This window comes from Thalassophryne amazonica, chromosome 9 (assembly GCF_902500255.1).
Source record: "Thalassophryne amazonica chromosome 9, fThaAma1.1, whole genome shotgun sequence".
NCBI classification, from domain to species: domain Eukaryota; kingdom Metazoa; phylum Chordata; class Actinopteri; order Batrachoidiformes; family Batrachoididae; genus Thalassophryne; species Thalassophryne amazonica.
In genome coordinates this window covers 7854616-7867192 of record NC_047111.1, presented here as the reverse complement: position 1 = coordinate 7867192, position 12577 = coordinate 7854616, and the positions used below count along the sequence as shown (strand labels likewise).

Sequence of the window (12577 nt, the reverse complement as noted above, 5' to 3'; positions counted from 1 at the left end):
AAATGGTGTGATTTTTATAATACCACCATACCAAACCAATGTTTAGAACAGAGGAAAGAATTGGTATTCAAATTTTTTAATTATTTATTTATGCACTAAAAAACTGAAACCCTTTCTATATGTTTGGCTGCTCAGACTGACTTTGATTCTAATCTCATTATCCCTCAACGTTGGACACGTTTAGAAAATGTGTAAATGTTTATCTGAGCACTGACAGTTGAGTTGGATCTGGTGTGTTTTAACATCCACTCTGCAGGCTCGTGCTGTAGCAACACTTCCCAAAAAGCTACAACCCGTTTGGCAAACACACTCCTCCATAACCTGAACTTAATCCCTCAGTACATCTGAGTCCTGTCACAGTGTTGTGACCTCGAGACGGATGGGAGAATGTCACGAGCACCGTTTTGTCTCTGCTAAACAAACCAACATTTAAAAAAAAATTGCAGTGAGTTGGGACACAAGATGACTGAGTGACAACTTGCAGGGTCACACAGTTTTAGGCTTTACCGTTTCCCGTGCGGTTGTATTTCCCTTGTTTACAGTCTTTGTGTGACTTGCAGAGATGTTTGTCCGAAAGCTGTTGGAAAAAAAAAGAGGGTTAGAGTCAGTGATGTGAACAGAAGAGCAGAATGTTTTCACTCACTTTCAACTGGATTTTTCTTTTTTTTTAAACGGCACACATCATTTAATCACAAGCAATTCTATTTAAGATATTTTACAGCTGTCCAGTTATGGAAACAGCTCTGGAATGAAACCCATTTTCTGTTTTGTTACTATTTATGGAAATGAACAGACGGGTGACAACTTAAAGGGGAAGTTCAACATGTTTCAAGAGGTTCTAGTTTTGGATGTTTTCAGTTTAATTGGTGTTGTATTGATTTGGAATGGTTCCTGGTTCCTGTTAAAAAGTTTGTTGCAGGTGTTCTTGATTTTGATCTTTTTTCTGTATTTTTTTTTTTTTTTTTGGTAATTGTTTTGAACTACCGACAATGGATCAAGTGCTTGGACTCTTGAGTCGAGCTTTCTGGATTTAAAACTGTAAAGCAAATAAGGACTGAGATAATTAGTTGCTAATTATCTATTGGCCGCAAAGCTAACAGCTGACTGGCTGCTAATCAGATGATCTTGCAACTGATACCAGCAAGCGAGCCAGTAGAGTGTGGGATCAAAGAAGATACCATTGGCTGAGGAGCTGGACAACATTTGAAAGTCTCTTGACTTTCTGTCGGAGGACATCTCTGCTGTCAGTCTGCAGCAGACAGGCATTCTGGAGTTGGTCTGAGGAACTGAAAGCTCTCTGCCTCCAAAGTGTTGAGAAGGACAAGAGGATTGATTTCTTGGAGGACAGAGTTGCTGACCTGTAGCACTATGCAAGGATGAATGACATTATTATCACCGGAATCCAAATTAAACCCCAGTCATACGCTAGGGCGGTGGCCTTTGACAACGGGGGTGAGCATGGCGAGCTGGACACTAACTCCACCAAACAACAGGTGGGTAAGTGTCCGCAGTCCCGTGGGATGTTCGCTGATGTCTACATCAAGGAGCATCTTACCAAAAGGAACGCCGATATTGCTAGGAAAGTGTTGTGTGTTGGGGGGTGTGGCTGGAGGTTTTGGTGTTGTTTTCTTTTCTTTGCTCCTCAGGTGGCATGGAAGCTGATTTGTCTGTGGAAAAAAGGTGCTGGCTGAAGAATCCTCACCCTCGTCAATATCATGTGAGGCACCTGGGACTGGTGCTCACGTGCAGCCCTAAAGACTTTCAGCTGTAGCGGATAATTGGATGGCGTTCTGCTTTTAAGGCATGTGTGAATCAAGCAGAACTGCCGGGAACTCGACCTTGTGATGTTCGTTTGTGAGACGCTGAGGACCGCACCTGGGTTTGACACATTAAGCCTGTGAAGCAAGGAAGGGTGAGGACACATGCTGTCAGCACACAGTAAAGGTAATTAACTGTTGGACTAATTGTAGATAGTAACTTGATGTTTTGCTACATAGTATACGTGAAATTGTGATGAGAATGGTGTGGCTTGCTTCTCACTGCTGTGGCGTGCAGGATAAGTGATCCTCCACTTATCGCCTTGGGGCAACTGTTTGTTGTGATTTGGCGCTATATAAAAAAAAAGTTGATTGATTGACTTATTGTGAGAAGCTGCTCATGTGCATAAAGATAAAAAGTACAGACCTTGATGTGTTGCTGATAGCATGTGTTTTGTGAAAGAAATTGCTATAACTGCTAACGTACCTCACATCTTCTGTGCTTCAACAGAGAGTCAGTTTGTCGTGTCCACCTGGGGGGTGTCTGTTTGATGGTAGTGAGTCCAGGAGTACCGGACTTCTCTCCCCATGAACACTGGAGAGCGTGCCAGCAGTCACTCCTCTTGAAGGACATTGGGTTGGGGTTTTTTGTATAATTTATTTAGGCACAGGTGAAAAATAAATTGTTTTTTGTTGAAGGAACCGCTTTCTGGTTATTTTTAGTGCTGGGTCCTGTCTGACGCAGGTTCGCTCCTCAATCTGCGTCGACACATAACAGTAGAACAGTAGTTCCCGGCCATTCCATAATGGACCCAGCGGCAGAGGCGGTTCCTTTTGCCGAGAAAGTCCAAGAACACTTGGAGAAAATATGGGAGCAATTACAGCATCTCGCAATCAATTAAACAAACAGACGCCCGTGTTACGGAGCTTGCAGCGCAAGTCGTTCCGCTTCCTGCTGCGTCAGCTGTGGCATCAGCGATACCAGGGCAGATAACCCCGTCACCCAGAGATTCGGTGTTCGAACCAATTATCTGTCATCCGGAGCCTTATGCGGGAGATGTCGAGGCTTGTGCTTCGTTTTTGATGCAATGTTCTCTGGTTTTTGCTCAGCGACCGGCTTCCTTTTCTTCTGATGGGAGCCGTGTTTCATATGTGACAAATTTGCTCCGAGGTGACGCCTTAGCTTGGGTCACAGCGTTGTGGAGTAACGACTCGCCATTGTTAGGGTCCTTTGAGGGTTTCTCCCGGGAGTTCCGACTGGTTTTTGATCATCCGGTGAGAACGAATGCCGTTGCTCAACGGTTGCTGAATCTTAGGCAGGGGAGGCGGAGTGCGGCGGAGTATTCCGTGGACTTTCGGATTTTTTCTGCCCGGTCAGGTTGGAATGCCGCAGCTTTGCGGGGCGTGTTTGTGGACGGGTTAAATGAGTCATTAAAGGACGAGCTGGCGGTCCGTGACGAACCAAACGATTTAGATGAGCTAATATCGTTGGTAATTCGTCAGGATGATCGGATGAGGGAGCGTGGACGCGAGAGAGGACGCCCATCAGAGCGGGGTTTTTCATCTCGGGGCTTTCCCCGACACAGGTCTGGGCCGCCTCTTCTTCGCCCCACTGAGGCTCCCCCGACGGGACCTCTGGCTCCTCCTGTCGACGAGCCCATGCAGCTCGGTCGAGCAGAGATTTCTGTATTGCCCCGACTATTAGACGTCAAAAAGAATAATGGTGACGTGACTCCAAGTGTTCTGGGACCGGCAATATAATACACATATATACAAAAAAGAAAAAAAAAAAAAAAAACCCAGCACGGGTAATTGTTTTTTTTTTCTTCTTCTCTCTTTTTTTTCTATTTTTGGTTGGTGATTTGTAGGTTTGTCTGGTGGGGGAGGAGTGGCTGTTCGGCGGTTGGATGTCCGCCTGGACTCTTGTCCTTATTGCTTTTTTATGTGTTTTTTGGTATTTTCTGTTTGGGCTTGTTGGGTCATTTTCTTTTGTTGTTTTTTATTTCTCTACATTCCTAACCCCGGCCTCACTTGCCCCAAGACCGTTTGTCTTGTGGGTGGTGGGGTGGTGCAGGTTGGTCACTGAGTATTCTCAGAAGACCTCTGCACTTAGGGGGGGGGGGGGTGTTAGAGGCGTTTTTTTTGTTTTGGTTGGGCCCGGTTCCACTCCAGCCTCGGCGTGCCTTTGTACCGTTTGTCATTGGTGTTGCCAGGGTATGGTGCTGCGGGGACTTACCTCAGTTGGAGGGGTGGCCCGATCTGTTGCCGTTTGCCATTTCGGTGGTTCCACCCCTCCCGAGGGGCTGGAGTATGGTCGAGTTGAGGCACCGGACGTTTTTCCGGTTCTCCGCTGCGCCTTGGGGTTGGAGCCGGGCTAGTTTTTTCCTGTTCCCTTCTCCGGCTTAGTATTGCGAGCGGTTCACTGCTATTGAGCCGCCAAAGGGCTCTGGGTGGGACCTAGGGTCTTTCGGGGTGCCGGGGAGGGTAACGGGGTTTAGAGTCGTTTTACCATCCCCCGGGGTTGTTTTTGGTAGTCCTCCGGGGGTTGATTTTTGCTTTTGTTTTGTTTCCTTCCGGGTTCCGCCTCCAGGGTTGATGGGACGGTCCTCTGGGGGGGAATTGGCTTGGGGCTAACTGGCCGAGGGTGCCTGGGTCTGGGGTTCCGGGGTTGTGGGGGGGGGGCGCCTCCTGGGGTTGATGGTACGGTCCCCTGGGGGGCGCCGTTTTACTCTATGTACACCTGGGGACCTGTGTGGGATCTTGGTTCTGGCTGTTCCTCCTGGAACAGGCGATGAAGGCCTTCTGGGGGGGGTTGGTCTTTGCAGGTCATTCTGGGAGGGTTGTTTGTTATTTTTCTTTCGTGTATTTCTGTTTATATTGTGTTTGTGGGACTATGTTGGGTTTTGGTGTTTGGGATGATTTTTTTTTCTTCCCGGGGTTTGATGGGACGGTCCCCTGGGGAGGTTGTTGGGTGGGTTTTGTGTTTTTTTTGTGTGTTGGATTGTTGGGGTTTGTTTTGGGGCTTTTGTTGACTCCAGCCGGCCTTCCAGCTGCGGTGCCTGTCCTGTTGTCTGTGGTGGACCTCGGGAGCGTGGTGCTGTCTGCTTCCTGGTATGGACCCCGGAGAGAGGTGCTGTTCTCGGTCCTGGTCTGGTCGGTCGCCGGGGGGCTTCCCGTTGATGGGGGGGGTACTGTTGTGTGTTGGGGGGTGTGGCTGGAGGTTTTGGTGTTGTTTTCTTTTCTTTGCTCCTCAGGTGGCATGGAAGCTGATTTGTCTGTGGAAAAAAGGTGCTGGCTGAAGAATCCTCACCCTCGTCAGTATCATGTGAGGCACCTGGGACTGGTGCTCACGTGCAGCCCTAAAGACTTTCAGCTGTAGCGGATAATTGGATGGTGTTCTGCTTTTAAGGCATGTGTGAATCAAGCAGAACTGCCGGGAACTCGACCTTGTGATGTTCGTTTGTGAGACGCTGAGGACCGCACCTGGGTTTGACACATTAAGCCTGTGAAGCAAGGAAGGGTGAGGACACATGCTGTCAGCACACAGTAAAGGTAATTAACTGTTGGACTAATTGTAGATAGTAACTTGATGTTTTGCTACATAATATACGTGAAATTGTGATGAGAATGGTGTGGCTTGCTTCTCACTGCTGTGGCGTGCAGGATAAGTGATCCTCCACTTATTGTGAGAAGCTGCTCATGTGCATAAAGATAAAAAGTACAGACCTTGATGTGTTGCTGATAGCATGTGTTTTGTGAAAGAAATTGCTATAACTGCTAACGTACCTCACATCTTCTGTGCTTCAACAGAGAGTCAGTTTGTCGTGTCCACCTGGGGGGTGTCTGTTTGATGGTAGTGAGTCCAGGAGCACCGGACTTCTCTCCCCATGAACACTGGAGAGCGTGCCAGCAGTCACTCCTCTTGAAGGACATTGGGTTGGGGTTTTTTGTATAATTTATTTAGGCACAAGTGAAAAATAAATTGTTTTTTGTTGAAGGAACCGCTTTCTGGTTATTTTTAGTGCTGGGTCCTGTCTGACGCAGGTTCGCTCCTCAATCTGCGTCGACACATAACAGAAAGGCCAGATTCTGAAGAAGCAGGAGTAGATGGAGGCAACATGGACTTCAAACTGTAAGGTTTTTGTCAAGCTGAAGTCTGAACATATTGCAAGAGGAGGCAAAAGTTCTAGTCATCAGGGATATTGAGGAGCTGGACAAATTCAGAGGAGCATTATACTGGTAGAGATGGTAACTGTTGGGAAAGTGTAAGTACACGGACCCACAACAGGGGGCGCAAATGAACGGACAATGGAATAGGTCAAATAACACACTTTACTGTTGTGAATATGCACAACAAGTACAACAGATTACAATAATGGACAAAGTCAAATTCACACAAGTGTCGTGTGGGCAGGCTCGAAGATAGGAGACGCCTCTCCAAAGTAGAACCGGAACCACACGGTTTCCTCCGCCACCAGACCCCGGGAATACTGGAGCCGCCAAGTCCCGAATTCCCAGGTGGCCACTGCCTCCGCGTGTCGGACCTGGTACTGCTGGCGAGGAATAAAGAACAATTAAAGGAGGGCACGTTCGCACCCAGGAATCCGAACGGCAGGTAAGCTACCTCCACCTCTCGTTGGAAAGTTCTCTCAGAGTAATGCACAAAGTCACAAAGATCACTGTCAAACAGTTAGCTGAGTACGTTACCTTCTCGGTAGAAACGATATCTCGGCAAAGAGGTGGAGACGTCGTCCTGCTGATATACTCCTGCCGATCAGATGATTGGTAACAGCTGTTGCAGGTGATGCGTGACAGCTGTCACCCTGGCTGCTCCTGTGAGGCGGCTGCGCCCTCTGGTGCCTGGAGCCCGCACTCCAGACAGGGCGCCCTCTGGTGGTGGGCCAGCAGTACCTCCTCTTCTGGCGGCCCACACAACAGGAACACTGGGATCTTAACTCACAGACAGGATAGCACGGACTGTAAGTACTGACCCAAGAATGGCTGCAAATATTACTTCAACATCTATGATAGTGGACTGCAAAAAGCTGGAACTGAAAACCTTTAACTACACACAGTATAGAAGTCAGGACATGGACCTGGAAAATAATTTCTACAGTGATATCATTGATAACTGCTGCTGTTACACAGAGGAGCCGTATATCAGGACAGTTAAAGCAGATAATAAATTTCCCATTATACATTTTAATAGTCAAAACCTATATGCAAACCTCAACAGCATCAAAGACTATCTAGGCAGTTCTCACAATGAATTAGTATAATTAAAATATCGGAGACATGGATTAGTAATGAGAAGGGGATGGACTTTGATGTGCATGGATATGAATTCAGTTATATGAACAGAGTGGATAAGACTGGAGGGAGAGTGTCTGTGTATGTGGACAAAAACCTCAAAATTATAGTGGTAGATAAAATGTCAATGGTGATAGAGGGCATAATGCCTTGTACAGCAGTCGGCACAACTGTTCGGCCACAAGTTCAACACATTCACTCCACAATCGGGTCGCACTCATGTTGGAAACTCAATTGAACAGCGGTGGAGATGAGGTCCTACTGCTATCTGACCATGGTCACAACATTCGTATGGCATGTCGCACGCAGGTCGGACCATTCAGACCACAGTCAAGGGACTGCATGAAATGATCGATGACGTCAAACCCTGGCTGAATGTTGTGAACGAGCTAGCCTTCACACCAGCAAACGGATGAGAATGAATGGCGCCCAAATGGCCATTTGACCCACACTCGGGCAAAATCGAGGCGCTACCCACAAACTTCCAACAGCAGTCACGGGGCACTCAGAAAATGCAGGCCCAGTCACTCAGCATACTGCTCAGGACACCACTGTCAAGGTGAGGTGGAGGTGGCAAAAACTCAGAGGGTGCTTAGTGTATGTCCGCCCCCAAGCAATCCGAATTGCGTACGGGTGTGTCGTGCCCCCCCCGAGCAACATGAATGGTGTCCAAGTTTGTAGTGTCCCCCCTTGAGCAACATGAATGCTGTGTGTGTGTCATGTCCACTCCGAGCAACATGATTGCTGTGCGAGTGCGTAGTGTCCACCCCGAGTGTGCGAGTGTGCATTCCTGCCCAAAAAACTGGCAGCTGCTGAACGCAGTTATTGCATCGGAGACTGCGAACTGGTAGCTGTTAATGTGGCCTTGGAGGAGTGGCGCCACTGGTTGGAGAGGGCACAAATGCCGTTTCTTGTTTACAGTGACCATAAGAATCTGGAATATCTAAACGCCAGGCAAGCCAGTTGGGCGATCTGTTTTAGTCATTTCAATTTTGTTTTGTCCTACTGACTGGGTTCAAAAAATGGCAAGCCGGAAGCGCTGTCGCAACAAGGGGACTTCATGGACATGCCCTCTGGTCTTTTTCTTGCTTGGGCTTTCTCTGTCCCTATCGCTCTTGTCTGTCTCTTGGTGCTTGTTGGTACTTAGTTTCACTCTGTCTGGCCACATCTCATTCTGGTGCTTTCCACACACCTGCTCCTAATCTTTAGCTCATGACCTGACTGTATATAAGCTCCACCGGTTGCACTTATCCGTCGCCAGATTGATGCGCTTTGCGCCTTCTCTCCAGTTCTGTTCTAGTATTCTCTCATCCTGCCAGTCTCATCATGTTTTTAGATTACAGTGGTCCTTCGTTATATCGCAGTTCACCTTTCGCAGTTTCACAGATTTTTTTTTTGTGCAATTTTGCATGTTTCTTCTTCTTTTTTTTTAACAGCACATTGTGTTCTGCGTCCTCATCAGGCAGGCCGGTCGGCATCACCGCGATTGCTCTCACTGCCTCCGATGCGCTTACCGAGTCTGCGGGCTCGCAGCAGGCCACTCACACCGCCCCACTGTCTGCTGTGCGGAGTTGCCGCCAAAATCTGGCAACAGGTCCAGAGACTACGCTCGCTGTTTTCATGTAGAGCGCTCCAGCAGCCTGCAAGGATAGAATTCTTGTGAAAAAATCCGCAGCGCAGCTTGGTCTCGGTAACCACAGCCGCAGAGCTCTGTGGCCACTGAGAGAAGTTTGGATCTTTTTAATGACTTGGATTCTTTGCGGGTCCCACATCCGTCCTGCAACGGTAACACCGGAGGCAGTGAGCGAAGAAACAGCACGCGCATTGTATTCTGCGTGTGTCTGTTGTCAGATCCCGCTTTTTAGATACACGGCACACGCTCACCCTCCGATGAGTGTGTTTGTGTAAAACCAGCTCTCCGTCTCTGGGGTCCGACCTTCGTGTCTCCACGGGTATTACCCGGCAGGGCTGCACAAAGGCTGTTCAAGCTGGTGGCGAGGAGATTCGTCTAGCTGCTCACTGCCTCCATCCGGACGTCTACCCCGCTGAAGCTGATCTCGCACCCCGGTCAAATAGCCTTTTCAGGAACCAGGATACGAACCGGCCACACCCGTTAACGGCAGCTCTCCTCTTATGGATCAGGGCTCTTGGAATGTTGCTAGATTTTAAATTTAGTGACTCGTACAGTGAGTCCCAAGGATGTGTTATTTTCATTAAAAACCAGACTAACCTTTTAGAGCCTTTTGATGTTGTACACCCAATAAACTTTAACTTTTACACCTTAAGAAGCATCAATAATCCAATGTCCGAGCCTTAACACTTTAACTGCATGCTTGGAAATTTATTGCAGGTTTTGCAAGTGCCAATAACATAATCAACATAGATTATATGGTGATAATTTCACAATAGTAATTCAAATATAATTAGAATAATGATTGGCAGAGATTTTGGTTTTTAATTCAATAATTCTGACTGATCTTACTTTGACTGGGACTGGATTGACTTCTTAACAATTTTTTTTAGGAGTGAGGGAAGGAGGTTTTTGAGGTTAGGGTCCCCAGCTCGATGAACTTGATTTCCTCTTCATCAGCTATTAATCGTTAGCTGACCACGATCCTTGTGTGATATTGTAATCCTTCAGGAAGTTAATCCACATAAGAATTTATTCCATCTTCAATCAACCAAAAGTTAATCTAATCCATTCTGGTATGCTGTGATATTCCTTGAGAGAGAAATCGTTGAACATTCCCCACTCAGACTTAAGGCCAGTGGTTATCCTCCATTGTTCTGCTACTCCGTGACTGGGTGGCCTGAGTGGGAGTTGAAATCTCTCTCAAATGATCTTTTATGGCTCCAGTCCTCTCACTCCACGATTCCAATTGATGCTCACAAGATGGTCAAGTCTTGTGATCTCCTCATAGCAGGGGAGTAGTGGCAACAGCACCTCTCCCTGGAAGAATAACCCCGTTTTCTGGTGTTTCAACAGGTTATATATGTTCTTGACTCTTGTCGTCCTCAGATGATCTTGGTTACCATGGGGACGCTGTTGACTCAAAACCTCCTCCCTTCTCCTTCTGCTTTACTGGAAATCCCCACAGCCCCTACCAGTAACTTATTTCTCAAGTTCCTCTTTTCTGTTAACACTTCAGCTTTTCTGAGAATTCATTCTTTTAAATCATTTCTTTAGAATCACATCAATCATATTCAATCATTTCATTACAACTCTCTTTCACATAAAAACAATTCATATGATCATATACAAACATTTTCATTCCTTATTATTCATTTAATTTTTACCAACATCTTAATCATTTGATCAGTTGTTTAACATCAGCTTTTCTTGACCTGCTTGCGACATCTTCTTCACTTCCTTTTTTTCTCTGACTGCACTCTTTATGAAAAACAACTTATATAATCATTCATTTCACTTATTTGTAACATACTTTTTCTAATCAACTCTTAATTTTAACACATTAATACTTCATTTGATCATACTTGTCATGTTAGAATCATTCTTAGACATATTCCATCATCTTCACTACCGAGTTCATTCCGTGGGCCTCCCCATTTGCAATGGAAAAGTCCGGTATGACCTCACTTACTCCTGGAAGGTACCAAAAACTGTGCAGTTTAATCCAACAGCATGTATATTAATTCCATGGCACATATTATATTCCAAGATGAAAACAAGCTGAAAGCAAGCTTAAAGTCATCTTTCCTGACACCCCCTCCATGACTTGAAGCTCCGCCGATCTCTCTATACTTCCATAAAAACATCCTCGTCATCGTCGACAGGGTGAAGGGTGAGCACTTCTTTTTCATCCACCATTGGAGACAGAACAGGAGGAGCTGGAGTTGAACGACACTCATCCAGCACCACGTACTCCTCTCCGCCCACCTGTAGATTGCCGTCGCCGTCAGAAGGCTGCTCGTCCAGTAGTGGTGATTGTGATGGTAATCCCAATGGAGACGGATTTGCCTCATATTCCTGAGATGATAATCCATCAGGAAACGATGGTGCGCATGGTGAAGTGGGGGTGACGAGTGTATAACACGATGATGACTGGTGTAGATGGCTGTGGTGATGTATCCTTTGTTTGAGGTGAAGCTTCAGCGAGAATATCCTCAGGCTCGGGCTGTTGAAGGTGTTCATCCAGGAACACCTGCGTGAGGGCCTCCAAACACCAGTTCATTTCCTCAGTTTGCACCCCAACCTCTGTAGTGCGCTGTGGAGATGAACGTGGAACTGGTGGTAATGAAGGACCAATGGCCACGATCCGGCCATCGGCAAGATGAGCTGTGGAGAATCTTATTCCCGTAGGATACATCCACATTTTGGTAAACACGGGGCAATACATATATCCCTCTGGAGACACTATAGTGTCAGCTCGTATTTGATCAATCAAGAGAGAATGCCAGATCATGTCTGCCTCGATCTCAATTTTTAGGTATGCTTCTGATGGTACCTGGGGCAGAAAAGGAGTATCCTTCCGTCCCACTATTCCCCGTGCCACTTGAACAGGGAAGTTGCTGCCATAACACGTCGGGCACCACAGAGTCGGTGTTATCTCCCAGAAGTAGAGCGCTTGTTCCAGGGTGGCTTGACAATGAATACATCTTATATCCCCCTATAGTGCAAGAGGAAACATTAGTCTTTTAACTATTATATTGCAAGCAAGCAAAAGTGTTCGTCGGGATTATTCAGATGTACGCCAGAGCCGCCTCATGATCACCGTAGGAGAGTGGGACTGTGGTGACGTTGTCATTCCCGCTGTAGCTGAAGGAGCCGGACGCAGGAAGCAAGCATCATAGGTCGTAAACCATAACAGCAGGAGTAGTTGACTAACCATGGACAGCCAGTATAAAGCTGATAACAATCCCCATCCTAAGGCCCAAATTATGATAAGTCCAAGTTTGTAGAGCCAGGGTTTCCTGCGTTGTACGGCTCCAGTTAACGTAGCTATGTACGCCAATAGGGTCAAGGCCATCACAGCTTCGCACACAATGTCAGCTATCACGGCCGGGGCGTAAAAGATTGCTGTCATATCTATCACCATCCAAATTGTAATTGATGTGTACTGCCATATTCCCCAACAGTCAAACTGGAGAGTAAAGCGACCGAGGACGTGAGTGATGAATAAAGACAACCCTAAGTCACTCTGACCGTAGTGCAGATTGATGATCGCCAATCTGACACATCCATGTAGTAGCGTTACTATTCGCAGTGGTTGTCGTAAGTCCCAACGGCTGACACAGCAGTATAGCAGCCATACTAACAGTAGTGCAATAAACTCCACTCTACTCACTTTGAAGATGGTGTCATTTACGCCACCAGTATTGTTGGACATTGTGCTCTCTTATTCTTTTTACTTATCTCCTTAAGTTTGTACGCTGTTATGTAGATGCTTCTTCTTCCTTCACTCCCCCAAGTCAGAATGAACAGGGCGTGTCTCGGCGTCGGGCTTTGTAGGCTTCATCGCTCCTCCCCTAACGGAGGAGGGGCTCCATAT

At 46.9% G+C, this 12577-nt stretch overlaps 1 protein-coding gene across 1 annotated transcript in view; it reads right to left on the bottom strand.

The window, feature by feature from the left end:
• The window catches only part of p2rx1 (purinergic receptor P2X, ligand-gated ion channel, 1), a 119075-nt gene that overhangs the window by 44381 nt on the left and 62117 nt on the right, over window positions 1–12577 (bottom strand). The window contains exon 4 of the mRNA XM_034177544.1: window positions 508–577. Within this exon, the coding sequence (XP_034033435.1) occupies window positions 508–577 (70 nt within the window). The remainder of the gene's footprint in view (window positions 1–507; window positions 578–12577) is intronic.